The sequence below is a fragment of the Molossus molossus genome, unplaced genomic scaffold, assembly GCF_014108415.1.
Source record: "Molossus molossus isolate mMolMol1 unplaced genomic scaffold, mMolMol1.p scaffold_m16_p_3, whole genome shotgun sequence".
Classification (NCBI taxonomy): Eukaryota; Metazoa; Chordata; class Mammalia; order Chiroptera; family Molossidae; genus Molossus; species Molossus molossus.
Window position 1 is genome coordinate 66188185 of NW_023425366.1, and position 17039 is coordinate 66205223.

The following is a 17039-nucleotide window of genomic DNA, read 5'->3' on the forward strand; positions in this document are numbered from 1 at the left end:
ATTTCTATCTGTGAAACTAAAGCATTGTCATAAGATCTAAGAGCTGCATGTTACATGGTAATTTTTGTTTTTTGTTTTTTTTAAATAGTTGGTAACTTCAATAACAGGTTCGCAATATATTCACTTATTATTTATACTGTACAACTCTTCTAGCTCCCAATTTGCATAAGAGGAAACATAATACCTCTATGTTGGACATAGAGTGAGATGATACCTGTTTTTCAATGAAAACATCATATGAAATTGCTCATTAGTACACTGACATATTGAAATAGTTGAAAACATGAGATGGATTCATTTTCAACCTCTCTGTTTACCTCAAGGCAAATAAGAAACCTGCGATGCTGCCAGGAGAGAAGACCAATACTTTCACTCTTATCTCAGGCTACCAGCTGCACCATAGCACTTTCTCGTTTCCATTCTGCTCACTGCTGTTTGAAGTATGTCAAGTTTCAAAAACGCTGTATGGATACTCGTGCAAAAAGAAAAACTATCTGGGAAGGGCCTCTAAAGGAGAGATGAAATGGCTTTAGAAAAAGTGGAAAGTCCCTTAAAAGAGCTTCTTATTAGTTGCTCTTCTCTGTTGTGGCCACATTTATGACGATAATAGCTCAAGCACAAATGGAGCCGCAGGAACCTTCAGCATCAGGCAGGTGACAAGAGTGACTTCACTGAATAAAGCTCCAATCTGCTTTTCTCAATACTCCATAGTGATTAGAACCATCAGGCAAAACAAAAACCATAAGCTTCCATCCGGAGGAAAGGGTAAGTGCGAAAAGCTAATGAAGCTGGGCTTGACTGATGAAGTTTTTATAGACCTTGATTAGCTTATATTTTATTAAGATATCAATGTTTCACCCTGCCCTGGAATTAACTTCACAAAATTTCAAATATTGTGGCTTATGTATAATCAGTAGGATTTAGGGGATGGGAAGCGAATGAAGCCTGATGATGAATAATTTTAATTGATCTTGGGTTTGGTCATACTGGGAATCATCAGAAGGAATTAAGTAGAAATTCGGGGCTTCGAAACATGGGCTCTGTGAAAATAAGTAAGCTATAAATGATGGGTCTTAAAATACACCCATAGAAACATACTTTAAGAAGAAAAAAATAGGTACAAAGAATAAAGCTGCTTAATAAAAAATATTCATCAAACACAAATGGAAATACATAATAAGAAAAAAAATGCAAAGATATCTATAACTGGTCCCTTTGGGGAAAAAATGCAGGATTGTGGCATTTGGACATTGTAATCTCTTTGAGTTTTCATTATATTCCAACTTATTATGTAGCAGTCAAACACTGCAGCTCAAATTAAGCTATTTTTATTTTTTAAGCAGAAGGAGTGTTCTGATGTCTTATTTCAGGTTTTTAGAAATACTGTTTTTCCTAAGTACAAATTCAATATTTAAAAAATATTATTCTAACAGCCTTCGTGTGTTAGTAATGCCAACCTCATGTTTCTAATTAGCCAGAAAACAGGTAGGCAGTAAAACATATTTGTGTAAAAAGGAGGGATAGTAAACTTAACTTCACACCTCATAAAAAGCTTTGTAGTCATCCCAGTGGTGGCTCTCAGCATCCTGTAAAATGCTTGTAGCACAAACTCTGACGCAGTAGTCCGTAACCTGAAACTGTAGAGTGTTGATGAATTCCTGATATCGCTGGACAGGCACCAGGAATATGGGTCTGTTCAGAGGGAATGATCAAAGAGACAGAGATTTAAGGCCTGTTTAGTAGGAGGTAACAATCTCCAGTACTACAAATGGTTTTGATTATTAGATATCAATCATTCATTTCCTCCTAATGATGAAGTCTGCGTCCACATTCACTTTCCAAAAAGCAGAAAAGAAAAAAAAAAAAAAAAAAAAGCTGGTCTTTGTTTTGCAAGTCTTTTGAAAATGTACATCTGCTGTTCCACAAATATGCACTTCAACTTGAGACAAACTGCATTGTCAATACATCATTCAAAAATAAAAGTATTCTTTGTAAGCCTATTATTAGAGATCAGTGCATTATTTAGGCATTAGGTTATCATTATTATAGAGAACACATGCATTTGTCAGAACCAACTTTTATAAAGCTATCACACGTCCCATAAACACATTCTTTTTATTCTAAAAATTGTAATTTTGTAGACATCAATTACCTCATAAACTGTTTTAAAATATTCTACAGAAATGAAGTGATTTTTGGCACATTTTGTTTATAAATTCAAGTATGAATCACAACATCTGACTACTTATGGGGATTAAAGAAATATCATAGTTACATCCTACATCAAGCCAAATTTATTTTACTTTTATTGTTAGCTATTTGTATTATGCTCTCTCTCATAACTAAGGATCTGCAAAGGCTGACTAAGTAATGTCGAATAGATTCTTGGATTCACACTGGAATGTCAAGCCCACATGTTTGTTCCCTTTGCAAGGGGCCATACCATTTTCTGGAGAGTACACAGAGAGTACATGTGATACTGTGGTCATTTTTATTATTTATACAGAAAACATAATCTTTTTAGATTACCAGTACACGAGGAATAAGACTGCTAGATGCTTCCTTCTCAAATATTAATGATAGTTTATTACTAAATTGATATTCTGAAATATGTTTACATTAGTCAATAGACCAGATTGAAATGTGTTTATTTTGTGTCAGCTCCTAGCATCCTGTTGACTTAGAAACAAAAGAGGGAAGTGCATATTTCACAAACTGTGTATACATGGGACAAAAAGAAGTTTATTTTTCCTCTTCATTGTAGTCAATACAACATGACTAACAAAATAAAAAGGGTTTGGTCATGTCCCAACAGCCTGCAGAAAATTGTTGCTCCTGATCAGAATATGGAAAATGCATGGGTCTCTTGAGTAAATCTTTAGAAATAATACATATCTTTCCTACTATCTGTGTATCTGGTTTAATATACCCCCTGCTCCACCTTTTTGACATTTCCTAGTCAAGACAAATGAATATAATTCACCATGTTAATTATTTTCTCCTCAAATAGTATCATCACAATTTCACTCCTATGATATCCAAAGATTACATGTTACTGTAAAGATGGCCATCAAGTTAACATAAATGACACTCACTTGTTAGTATTTTCTTTCATCAAATTATCATATTGAGTAAAATGCTGGAAGACGTAGACTGCCGTGGAGAGCAACGTGTGCAAGTTTCTCAGGGGTGCTTTGCAAGGAAACTCCTTGCTTCTCTCTTGCAGCCTCGCCAGGACAGCTGTTGCCACTTTACAACAGGCCTCCACAAAGTTTGCTCTAATTTCCTGAAAAGAATCATCTCTGCATGCCAGAGCCAGTGGAAGCATTGTGTCAAGTTTTTCCATGATGTCAGAACAAAACTAGGGAGAAATAAATGTAGCACTGAGTTATTGGTACTCTGACAGCACTATGTAATTTATGTACGAGGGAGCCAAATGCCTAAATAACGAATATGGCATCAAACATAAATATAATCACACAACTTTATAGTAATTGATTGTAGAAAGTCAAATGTTTTATGTCAAACAAAGAAATACCAAAATGATGCTTCTCTCTCTATAAAACCTTTAAACCTTATGCTTACCTTGCAGACATTATGAAAACCTCATGAAGTAGCTTTATATGACAACACTTTTATCTGTAGTTAATAGAACACAGAAAATATGTACCCTTGAATAGTAATACAAATTGCATTGTTTTTAAATTTATTTTAATTTTCTCTTGCTAAATTTTTATAAAATTTGTTTATTAATCATAAGTCTATATCAGTTGAACTAAATCTAGAAGCATCAGAAATAACCTCATGTAGTGTCCTCTCATTGGCAAGGAGTCAGCAACTTTTAGAAGTAACGTGAGTAGCTTTGCACTAATTATTATGAAGCTACTACTTCTTAATGGCAAAAGAGGCGTGGTGGATAAGAAGGCAAAACCTGCCTTCATTCCAGATTAGTTAACAGTGTTCCTTGGGGAATGTTCTGGAGCTTCAGGGTGGCAGTAGCAGAATGGGAGGTCATCTTTAATAACTCTCTTTTAAAAACATTTCAATCATAGGGTGCTGAACTCATTGCAGACTTAATGCTGAGTAACTGTGTTTATCTATGTGTATGATGACTGCATTTTCTCAGTATGTTCTGTGACTCTCAAAGCACATGTAAACATGTAAGACTGATGCTCATGAAATAGAATATTCCATAGGGGTAAAGATTTAAAAGTTGCCCAAACTAATAAAAGTCAATAACTCCTTCAACCTCCTAAATTTTTTCTGAAGTCATCAGAGATGTAATCCAAACGAGCAATTTTCCCGGCTCCCCATGAAGTCACAGAGGCCCCCTCTCTAGTTGCCCAAGCCTCATGGAGCACCAAGGTGGTAACAGGTTTAAGTCCTTTTTGCTAGCAGTGGCCCATGATCCCAGAGAAAAAAAACTGCTGTTGGGTCCAGTGCCAAGTATTTGCCAAGAGTCTCCACCATTTTTCCTCCAGGTTCCCATTGCAATGGCTTATATTAAGAAAGAAAGAAAGAAAGAAAGAAAGAAAGAAAGAAAGAAAGAAAGAAAGAAAGAAAGAAAGAAAGAAAGAAAGAAAGAAGAGAGAAAGGGAGGGAGGGAGGAAGGAAGGAAGGAAGGAAGGAAGGAAGGAAGGAAGGAAGGAAGGAAGGAAGGAAGGAAGGAAAGGAGGGAGGGAGGGAGGGAGGGAAGGCAAGAGGGAGGGAGGAAGAAAGAAAAGAAAACACTCATTTTGCCAGTCTACAGTTTTGAAAGGACTTCATTTGATTCTTGCCTTCGCAATGTTCTTTGGTTGGTCGTCCTCAGGAACCACACCGCTGTCTTGCCAAACATGTTGGACATTTACAAGGTTCATAGCATAGGTCACAGCTGAAGACCTTTCACTGTGTTCCTGTTGGAGAGTTTTTATGGAAAAATCTTCAACTGCTGTGATTACACAGTGCGCCATGGGAAGAGACACTTCTTTAAATGCACTTCTCCAGCCAAAATCTAGTAGCGTAGCCTGAAATATACATTTATATGAAGTCATATTGATCTTAATTCAGCAACAAGTGTTTCTGTTGTTATTGGTATAACGTTATTGTTTTCATTCAGCATGTTGAATATAGGTGTTCTTTGATAAAATGTAAAAGCCATTCTTACAACCTGAAAAATATTACCCAGTGAATAAAGCAATATACGAAAACATGTGCATTCCTTACACACAGTAATATACTGACATTTCATTTTAATTCATCAGTGGATTTAATCAAAAACTTTTTTCAAAATTTAATCTCTTAAATATTGTTCAATAAAACCATCTTTATGAGAGCTGAAAGTTACTCTTACTATTTATCACATAAAGCAAACTTTAAATTCAATATATTTAATAAAGTCTAAATTAGATTTTTATAGTCTTTTTTATAGTTTATTGTTAACAAGTATTGCAACATAAGACAGCATTTAATATTCAATCTTTTATTTCTTTTTCACTCTCAGAAATCCAGACAAGCGACAAAATAGCAATAAGAAATAAATTTCTCACAGAAAATATACCACAGCACCTTTCTAGATTTTTACTTCTTTAGAATTTTATTTAGTTTCTCCACGCATAAACTGGTACATGGTACTACTTTTGTTTCAGAAAATGAAAAATAAAATGATCTGCTTTACTCCGTGTGGGGGGAGTCGGAGAGGTCGTGGTGGATGCTGGTGTTTTTTGTTTTCTATTTTTCTTCTGGTCTTTGTCTAATATAGCAATATATTTAGAAATGTATATTTCCCCCAAGTCCTCTAATGTTCTCTACAGTGCTAAAAGCTTTATGGGTAGTAGGCTGAACCTATGCTGAGAATCAAACTCTGTTTAATGTAATCTTGTTTACAGTAATAATTTACCTACTCCAACATCAGAGACCTTAGGCTCAATATCCCTGACTAGATTACTCATTTTTCTAGGTCTCAACTTTTTTGTTAGAAAAAAAGAGCTGAACTGAATGATTTCTAAGGTCTATTTTAGTCTAAAATTACTGAGATTATGATCATTAGCTTCATTTTCTTATACACACATCCCATTCAACATTAATTTAATGCTTTTTGTACATACTGTACAAAGTAATAAAGGTGATTCTTCTTCTAGAATGAAAACTCAATTATTCCATGATTCTATAATCAGAAAAAGTGGCTCTCATTCTCATTATGCTTATAATTAAGTTGTAATTGAACTTTCTAAAAAGTTTGTTAGGACCTTAAACATCAGAGGGCCTAAAAACATATTCCTCATTTTATTTTACACAAAATTATTCAATATTTTAATCTACTCAGCTCATATAATCTCCCTTATTATAGGTGAAAATTTAGAAGTACCATGGGTGTAATCCTGTGCTATAATAGTATTTCCTTGGGACACATTTATGACAGAAAAAGAAAACCACCTCCGCAAAAATGAAAAACAACAAAACTCTGGTTTTTGTTTTTTCAGCCTGGGCATATCTATTCATTAAAATTCATTCACCCAAGAAAATGTATTCTGGTGAAAACTGCCAGCAATTGCCATGGCTGCAGTGGTAATTTGTGTGTGTGTGTGTGTGTGTGTGTGTGTGCGTGCGCACGCAATGATGATCACTTTGGCCCGAGATCATTTATATGTGGTTATAATATCTTGGCCCATCTGAATTTTCTTTTCAAAATATAGAAAATCAAGCACATTAATAGCTGCTATTAAAAAGGAAGCTAAAAACCTTTACTACTCATATGTCCTCCTAAGAAGTCTATTTGTTTTCATAAAATATTGTTTGCTTTCTTCTACTCTTTCCATCTGATGTTTGGCACCAAAAATATTTGTTAGAATAGAGAACTTTTACTAATTGATACGAGAATAAAGGGAAAATAATGTGGCTTTCTGCTCTGTGCACAAAGTACGTACCTGTTGAATTCCTTTCTTCCATTACCTAAAGCTAATTTCCTATTACCTACTCTGATTTTTGGTTAAAACATAATGTATAACTTTGCATTTTCCTGATTACTAGTCTTGCTTTCTAAATTGAAACTTAAAACCCAATGTTCTTTAAGCTTTTTAAATGTATCAGTTAAGGTCCATTCAGAAATCACAAACCATTCTAGACATTTCAAAGGGGAAAAAAAATTAATGTAGGTTACTAAGGTGGTGAAATTTTGTGGAGCCAAACATGGGCTGTGAAGCCAGACAGATATTAATGCAGCAGGAAGCCATGACTGCTCCGAGGGCTGAGGAACAGAGAAAGAGCCCAGTTCCTGGGGCCACCAGTCAAAGCTAAAGGCAAGAACGCCAGCTGGAAACGGAACCATGGAGGGAGCACTGTACGGTGGGAGCAGGGCCCATGGAGGAAATGTAGGAGACACAGGTACTGCTAGAGATAGTCCCTAAAACAGTGAGAGGGGAAGAAATACTCTGGTTTTTCTCCAACAACTACCTCCAGGTCTTCCATCAATGCCCTGCATTGGCAAAACTTCCCAGTATCCAGAAAGCAAGGAAGTCTGGAAGATGTATTCTCTATTGTATAGAACAGAGCAGGGAAAGAGTGGCAATGATCTGAGTACATACAGGTATATCCTGGACGCACTAAAATAAGAGGCCATTTCAAAGTATTCTTTCCTCTTTCCTTTTTAATCTCTTTTTTTCAGCAATTGTCTATAGTCCAGATTCTCAAAGTGTAGACCCTGAGTTGGGATGTGAACAAAAACCTCCTCACTTCCAGCTCCCTCCTCACAATCTGTCCGTGGAACAGATTGTGCAAGAGAGCAGTGTATCCACTAAATTAAATTTTGGTCAAAAAACGTATAAGCCAATTTCAATCAAGAATCATTTCTTTTAGTGTCAAAAGGTAAAACTCAAGACATTTTTATTTATAATGAATTCACAGACATATGATAATGCTATTATTTATGAATAAAGAAATACCACTCTTTTCTCCCTCACTTACTTCTTTTCCTGGTAGCAATTGTTCTGAAGAAATATTGGTTTCATTTGCTCCGGGTTTCTCTATTATAGCTTCTCTACTGGATGTGTCCATAATTCCTATGCAATAGAAAAAAAGAAAACACACAAACATACATTAAGAAAAACAAACCATACTAGGTGTCATTAATAGAATCAAGTTAAAATTAATTTATATACAAAAGCTCTATCCATACTCTATACACATATGCATGCATATGGAATGCAGAGAATATAGTCAACAAGATGTAGGGTGATGTCACCATTACAATAATGACAGTATCAAAATATACTGACTCCTTTTCCATACCTTCAACTTAATGAAATTTATGTGTTATTTATATTCATATTTGATGTACATACATATATAATGTGTGAACCACTGTTTCTTTTGTTATTAATTCATTGTTGATAATGTAGAATATGTTAAGAATACAAAATAAATATTAATTTCCTTGTTTGTGTACAAAGTTTAATTCTAAGGTACTGCATTTTGAAACTGGTAATGTTCCTTAGTGCTTCAATACTTCCTTTCTTGAAACAAGGAAGAACAGAAGTGCATAGATTAACATCAATATATCAGGAAAAATTACACTCTTAATAAGTATACCAATAATTCATTGGAAAAATACAAACACTGGAACATATAAGAAATAATCTCTAGCCCTGTCCTGGTAGCTCAGTTTGTTGGAGCATTGTTCTGATACACCAAGGTTGTGGGTTCAATTACAGTCAGGGCACATACAAGAATCAACCAATGAAAGAGATTAAAAAGAAACAAACTGATGTTTCTTTCTCTCTCTTCCCCCATCTTCTCTCTCTCAAATCAATAAATAATTTTTTTAAAAAAAGAAATAATCTCTAGTTCCTAAAATGGAAATATTTTCTCTACTTTTAGTTTTTAGCATTAAGGAACTCTTTTACATGGGACAAAAAATAAATTTCAAAAATGTAATAAATATATATGCCAAAAAGAAATTATTCCACTTTTTCACTAAGGCTCTATTAATTATAGTTTAATTTGATATAAATAAGTTAGCATTTATTTTATTTTTTGCTTAGGCTTGATATATATGATGATGAAATATAACTATTATATAACATTTAAAAAATATTAGGATCTTAACAGTAAACTTCTACTTATATCCTGAACAAATAAATTTCAAAATCTCACTGATTTTTCTAGGTAGGGCTTCTGACCAATATATTCATCTGGAAGATGTGTGCTTTTTTGTTGTTCTCAATATGGCTATATGAGCTTAATCATGAATAATTTGTACTAACACAGTTGACTGAAACATTACCTAGAGAGATTTTTGGTGATCACATCCTCTTGGGAAATTTTATTAGAATTTATCTATTTTGAGGAACACTTTTCCTTAACTCGTGTTTTTTAATCATTTTGGATTTATGAACACTTTGAGAACTTGATTAAAGTAAGAGAACACTCCATCCAAAATGTACCATAAAACTCCATAGTAAGTACACACACACACACATACACACACACACACACACACACACACACACACACACACACACACACACACACACATTATTAAGGATTCTCAGGCCCCTTGTAAAGTGCATCCATGAACCTCAAGGGCTCACAGACTGCAGTGTAGGAATCCTGCTTCACTTCTCAACAAACATCACAACAGAGAGAAGGTTTAGATCAGTGTTCCACCAGTTAACCTAAAATATTTTCTCCATAGCTTGCATTCTATTAAGTCTTTTCATATGTATAAACAAGGATCGACTCTAACATTGAAATAAAATCCAGATTAATCAAAGATTTTAAATAAAGAACAAGCCTACTATAATGCTATTAAAATATGTAATATTTTTTCAAAAAACCTGTGTAAAAACTTTCTAGAATCACACAAAACAATTCTGCATAACAAAAATACGATTAGCAGTCAAAATAGATATAAAAAACTGACTTGACACTCTCTCTCAAAATATCCATACCTTAAAAAAAAAAATTAATCGACTTTAGTTTTTAGAACATTTTTAGGCATACAAAAAAATTGAGCAGATAGTACAGAGTTTCCATATACTCTCTCTCACTTGCCCTCAGTTTCCCCTGTTGTTAACCAATTCCATTGGTGTGGTATATTTGTTAAAACTGATGAACTCATATTGATAGCTTACTATTAACTAAAGTCCACAGTTTACATTAGGGTTCGTTCTTTGTGTTGTGCAGTTCAATGGGTTTTGCCAAATGTATAACATTATGTATCCACCTTTACTATATCATAGAGAATTATTTTACTGCTCTAAAAATCCCCTGTGCTCTACCTAGTCACATGTCTTTTCTCTCCCCCTGACAACCACTGATCTTTTTACTATCTCTATACAGTTTTTTTTCCAGAATGTCATAAAAGTCATAGTTGGAATCATATAGTATGTAGCCTTTTCAAATTGGCTTCTTTCACTTAGCAATGTGCATTTAAGTCTCTTCCATGTTTTCATGGCTTGATATCTCATTTCTTTTTATCACCGAATAACATTCCATTGTATTGATGTACTACAGTTTATCAAATTTACCTAGGGAAGGTCAATCTGGTTGCTTCCAAGTTTTGGCAGTATGAATAAAGTGTTATAAACATTTGTGTGCAGTTTTTTGTGTGGACATTAGTTTCCTACTCATTTGCATATAGACCTAGGAATACAATTACTGGCTCATATAAGACAATGTTTAGCTTTGGAAGATACAACTAAATTGTCTTCCAAAGATGCTATATTCCTATCAGCAATGAATGTGAGTTCCTGTTTCTTCACATCCTTGTGGAAACTGGTTCTGTTAGTGTTTCAAACATTAGCCATTTTGATTGGTGTGCAGCGCTAGCTCCTTGTATAATTTGCATGTCCTGATGACGTGATGTGGAACATCTTTTCATATGCTTATTTGCCATCTGTATCTCTTCTTTGGTGAGGTGTCTGTTCAGATATTTGGCTCAGTTTCTTTTTAATTGAGCTTTTAATTTTCCCGTTGAATTTTAAGTTTTTTGTTATATTTTAGATACAAGTCTTTTATCAGATACGTGTTTTGCAAAAAGCGTTCGAAGTCTATGGCTAGTATTTTCATCCACTTAACAACCACACATTCTTATGTGGCAATTCCACTTTAGAAATTTACTGTCCAGATATACATGTGCACATATGATGACATAGTTCAAGAAAATTTGCCATATCATTGTTTGTGGTAGCAAATAAACAGGAAAATAAAACCCTAAATGTCCACCAGTGAGTACCCAGTTAAATGCACCAGTGAAAAACTATTCAGCTGTTAGAATGAGGTATTTCTACGTAGCTGTTAATAAAAAAGAATTTCTGCATAGTATGTCAAATTTTTGTGTTATTTTAACATAGGGATATGCGTGGAAGTAGTTGCCTCTGGAAAGTGAAACTAGACAACTGGAATGGAAAAAGACATAATTTTTACCATATACTCTTTTGTCCTATTTAAATGCTTTACTATATGAGGATCTACTATTCAAAAAAAACATTTTTAAAAAAGAAAAAATAATAAAGATCAAGTTAATGACATGAAGGAGCAACACCTGCATTCTTAATGTCACTTTGCTTTTCTAGAGATAGGTCACAAAACCAGCTGATTTAAAAGGTATTTAATCTGGAATACTAACACTAGTTCAAAGTATAAGCTTATAGATGCATTTCTGGAAATAACTATCTGCCATTGTGTAGCTATAATTTAAGACTCAATTATCTTATATTGATCATTGTACTTCCAAATACAATATTCTTATTCATTCAAAGTAATGTTCTTTGATATTTGTATAAACCATCTGCCTGTTTTCAAGATTAGTAAAAAAAACAGATAAACTTCCCAAGCTTTTTCTTGCTGGTGCACAATTCTATAGTAAGATAGAAAATGATTATCAAATAATATTGTGTCCCTCTCCTACTAAATTATAAAAAAAAGATTAAACAAAAACTTAATCCTATATGGAGAAGCAAAAGGAATCATTTAAAGGCAGGATTAGTAACGTTGAATCTAACCTAAAAAAAATCTCATGGTTTTAACAAATTGTGGCATTTTATATTTGTTTGGAATTCAAAATGGTCAAACTTCCACATTGTCAAACTTCATAAGCTCTGTGAACATTTGATAAATTATTTCACCCATTTAAAAATATATTGAAAATCCTATACACCTACTAGCATTGTCTAGATAAGGTAGCCCATTTTGGACTCAATCCTCTAAAACATAGGTTATTTGCATGCAATCAACACTGGTTTCTTTAAGAGCACGCTCAGATTAATGACCTCAGTAGAGTAAAGAGCATCACAGGAATGCTAGCTGCTGAACAGCCTCCCTGACAGAGTTCACTGTGGTTCATTTTCCACTTCTGGTTAGTTCCCACACTGTTGCTTTCTTTCATAGGGAGTAGAGGTTGGCAGTACTTCCCTGTGACATCCACTTTCACACCCAAATTGGTCTTCATAGGCTCCCATTGTGTGCACTACAAAGCAACTTGCCTTGTTGGCAGCTCTAAGTGGGAACTACAAGTCTTTCTTTTCTTCACTGTTCTTTTCTGGCTCACAAGCAAACTCCCACCAAAAGCTGAATCTGTAGAAGAGACTACATCCAAGAGATAATACTATGAAAAAGTATGAAGAGAAGCCCAGGTGGCCACCTTGCAAATTTCCCATGTGGAAGCCTTCGACCTCTCTGCCCAAGAAACAGCTAAAGTCCTAGTGTAATGAGCTTTACAAACCCTAGGAGCCTCTTTACCTTAACTACATACACCTCCCTAATACAATCCCTTAACCATCTAGCTAAGGAACTCTTAGAAGCCATTTGACCCCTCTTAAGACCCCCTAAGAGTACAAACAATCTTTCAGAAGATCTGAAATCTTTGATTCTTCTGAGACAAACCCTAAGTGTTCTTCTTACATCCAATTGAAGCAGCCATTGCTCTTTGTCATTGCTGGGGCTAAAGAAAAATGAGGGCCAAGAAATCCTGGTTTAGATAAATCTCAGATGCCACCTTTGGAAAATTTGAGGAACTGCCCAAAGAACAACTTTATTTTGAAAGAGTGTTAGAAGTGCCCCATAAATCAAACCCAAAGCTACTCCATAAGATATAATCACCTAAAAGAAATACAATAACACTCAAATAATGTCCTATCATTTTCTGAAATGACCAAAATAGAAAACCATCAAATTATGACCCAAAAAGAAAATAAATATAATAACTAAATACTATTTCTTTCTCAAAAAATATTTGTGTCTTTATAAAATCTATTAAATCATATTCAAATCACTAAGAACACTGCCAATTCGACTAACTTGAAAACATAGTAGGAAACATCAAAGTAAAAAGTAAATTATTTGGTTAAGCATCTTTGTATTTACTCTATGTGATGTTAAACACCTGGATATTTTTAAAACATCTGGACAATAAAAAAAAACAACTCACCTTTCATCACATTGTTTTGGTTACATAGACATAGTAGGTAACTCTTTCCAAGATCTTTATTAGCAAAATATGCTCCAATCAAAAGAAATACACAGGAAACCAAATGACTTGATCTTTTTTTTATCCCATTCTCTCCCATATAAGATTGTTAAGCAAAAGATTAACTACCAGGATAACTTAAGATACATTTGGTTTCTTTAATCATCCATTTCAAGGAATCTTTTCCTTCCTGATTTAAGAAACAAGGTTTTTTGATAAGAACTGATTAGCTTGGCTTATACAGAATAAAACATTTAAGAATTTTCTTCACAATTTCCCTCAAGATCATTCTTTTCAGGGAACCATAAAGTTATATCAGATTAAATCAACCTTGGCTTTGTTACAAAAAATATAAATTTCAGCAATAAAGAAGATATATATCACAAGGGGATGTTCCAGTACTTAGACATTTTTTATACATGTTCTTCAAAATCCCTTTCATAGTATGTTCAATAATCCACAAATATATTTCTATAGTACATGAGTATTAATGTGATATTGAAGTTACTTTTATCTGCCATGGTGCTTATATGATGATACAGATGGAATAAGACAGTAATATTGTGGCAAAATTACATATTTTCTCTGTTGATTTTATTCAATGGTAACTACTGTTCTTAAATATACTGCATTTGCCATGTCACAACACTGCTTAATCTTAATCTAATGAAGTTGAACCTGCTTTTTCTTCTCCTTTTTTTCTGAAATCACTATGACAAACTTTTGCTTCAATTCTTGGTCATGTCAGTTTTACATCTTTACAAAACTTCTCTAACACAATACTAATTTTCAATTTGTGTTGCCCTTAAGAAGGTTACAGTTCTCAGAATTAACCTAATTTTTCTAGGGCCTGGCCTAGGACCAATACGAAATGAGTCCAAATGTGTAGGGGTCTAGATTTCTTGGAATGCACTCTATTTATTTATCCACACCGCAGAAAAGATCTCTTAGAGATGTAGATGAGGGATGCCAGATCTTAGCCAGGCATGATGGACGAGTACCTATACCAAGGGTATCAACTGCTCGAGGAACCAACATGTTAATCAAAAATCAGGATGTCTTATTTCTCTACCTCGATCTCTCTTTGACCAGGTCAGTTCCATCTAGAAGACCCTCTAAGGCTCACATTATCTCCTAATTAACTCTACTTTCTGTTCTGTCTTTTAACTTTCATATTCTGTGTCTTATCTTTTTATTATTTTGCCATTGTTCTTTTTGTCAGCATCTTAAATCTATGACCACCTCCATTTTTCTTCAGAATATCTCTAAATTTGGAAAAATGATCTATCTACATAATTTATTTTAAAATTTAATAGTGCTACTTAAACTCAACCTGAAACACAGAAAGCAAGTAAGCTATGCTTAATTTAACCCTATAACTTTTCTAACATTATTTACCAAGGCAAAGTAAATTTAAAAATACAAAAAATAAATATATTAAACTAAATATAATTCCTTACTAAGTTATCAGCTTTTGAACTCAGTTCAAATTTACTTGCTTACCTAACTTTGTTTACAAATGCAGCCAGTATCTATTTTTCTCCTTAAAATGATACATGGTATCATGTAAAAGAGAATTTTATATTGTTTATTGTGATATAGATGAAAATTGTATAAGTATAGATATGAACACAGAGAACATATCTTAACTAATATGGCTTTGAATTCCATCTTTAATTTTAGAAACATTATTCCAGCACACATGGCACTGCTTTCTTCAAAAGGAGTTTGTTAAGACTAAACTAAAAGTAACATATTATATAATTCCAATTACTATTATAACAACTTATTGTTTATGATATGCTAGACATTCTTTTATTTTTATTTTATTTTATTTTATTATTATTATTATTTTTATTTTTATCCTCACCTGAGGCCTTTTTTCCATTTTTTGTTCAGATAGAGTAGGAGAGAGAGAGAGAGAGAGAGAGAGAGAGAGAGAGAGAGAGAGAGAGAGAGAAACATCGACGTGAAAGGGACACATCAAGTGGCTGCCACCCGCACGACCCAACCAGGGCCAGGGATAGACTGCAACTGAGGTACATGCCCTTAGCGGAAACTTAACCCGGGTCTCTGGACCGTAGGCCGACGCTCTAACTGCTGAGCCAAATTGGCCAGGGCCATTCTTTTAAATAATTCACATATACTTAATCATTTAATTCTCACAGCCTTACATAACATATTGTAATCTAAAGCATCTAATTGTAAAAGAAAACAAAAAGAAAATTAGTTTCATCCTACACCATCACTGTGACAATGAGAAAACTGAGGTCTAAGGAAGCTAAATATTTTGCTCAAGGTCATCCTGCTGCTAGTAGCAGAAGAGGAGGTACTAGATTATGTCTGCTTAGTCTTTTCATAGGCCAGGCTGTGTTTCTTTGAATATTTAAAAAATGATCTGATTTCAGTTAAAGGCAATTATCTAGAATTGACTTATGATGCTTTGTCAACTAGAATTATGGCATTTGCCATATGTAAAGAATAAAAATGTAATTTTATGGTTTAATAGAATTTTCTTTACTTAAATGTTTCTTTCAGACTTTATGTTTCCTTAAATAATTCTATCATGTATCTTTTTCAAGTAATGGTATAGATTCAGCGGCAGGAACCAAAAATAGAATGATAGACTTACACATTTAAACAAAAGGGCACGTTACCTGATTTATTATTCCAGGGTATCTTGAGTGATAAAAACATTTCTTCAAATAATTCTTGAACATTTTTTTCCAGCTTCAAAAAGGATTTTACGAGCTGTGATAAGAATTCAAGTTCATCTAAGGAAAGGAAAAAGTTTCTTCCTTTGTGTGGGCATTCAGGAGTAACTGTGAAAAGAGAAGATTGGTACTATAGTACATCGTGCTTGCTTTCTCAGTAAAGACTATACTCTATGTGATTCCATCAACCATCAAAACTAACAAGACCCCCAATAAATAACCCACATTTGTTCTTTAAGAAATACATAATATCTCCTATGAGAGTCTTTTACCTCTGGGAAGGGGAGATGAGTATTTTCTTTGATGCAAATAAGACAAATAAATATATTTACTCTCAGAGCTATAAACAGGAATGTGATTTGTTGTAAAATCATATCTTACAATTCTATTTTTTTTTAAAAGTCTGGTACAACTTTAATCTAGTCACAAGAAAACGTAAGACAAATCCAAATTGATGAATGTTCTACGAAATAGCTCATCTTTGCTCTTCAAAAATATTGTGTCCAGAAACACAAAGACTAGGTTTTGACTAAAAAAATGTTCTAGTCAAAAAAGGTCTAAAAGACATGAGGACTAAAATTAATCCACAATGAGGAACTGGTTGGATAGCTCAGTTGGCTAGAGTGTTGCCCCGATACGCCAAGTTTGAGGGTTCAATCCCCAGTCAGGGCACATACAAGAAGCATCCAAGGAATGCATATCTATGTGGAACAACAAATCTCTCTCTCTCTAAAAAAATCAGTAAGGAATTTAATACACAATCAGTATTTTAATAGGACATTATTGGGGTAACTTGCTGAAATCTGAGTAAAATCTACAGTTTGATGCTATTATTGCATGACTGTTAATTTTCTAATTCAGATAACTATACTGTGGTTATG

General features: G+C 33.8%; 1 protein-coding gene across 1 annotated transcript in view; it reads right to left on the minus strand.

Annotated features, from left to right (window-relative positions):
- The window catches only part of KIAA0825 (KIAA0825 ortholog), a 373867-nt gene that overhangs the window by 265731 nt on the left and 91097 nt on the right, over positions 1-17039 (minus strand). The window contains exons 7-11 of the mRNA XM_036279227.1: positions 16102-16266; positions 7942-8036; positions 4779-5006; positions 3096-3361; positions 1542-1692 (exon numbers count right to left, since the gene is read on the minus strand). Coding sequence (XP_036135120.1) covers positions 1542-1692; positions 3096-3361; positions 4779-5006; positions 7942-8036; positions 16102-16266 — 905 coding nt within the window. The remainder of the gene's footprint in view (positions 1-1541; positions 1693-3095; positions 3362-4778; positions 5007-7941; positions 8037-16101; positions 16267-17039) is intronic.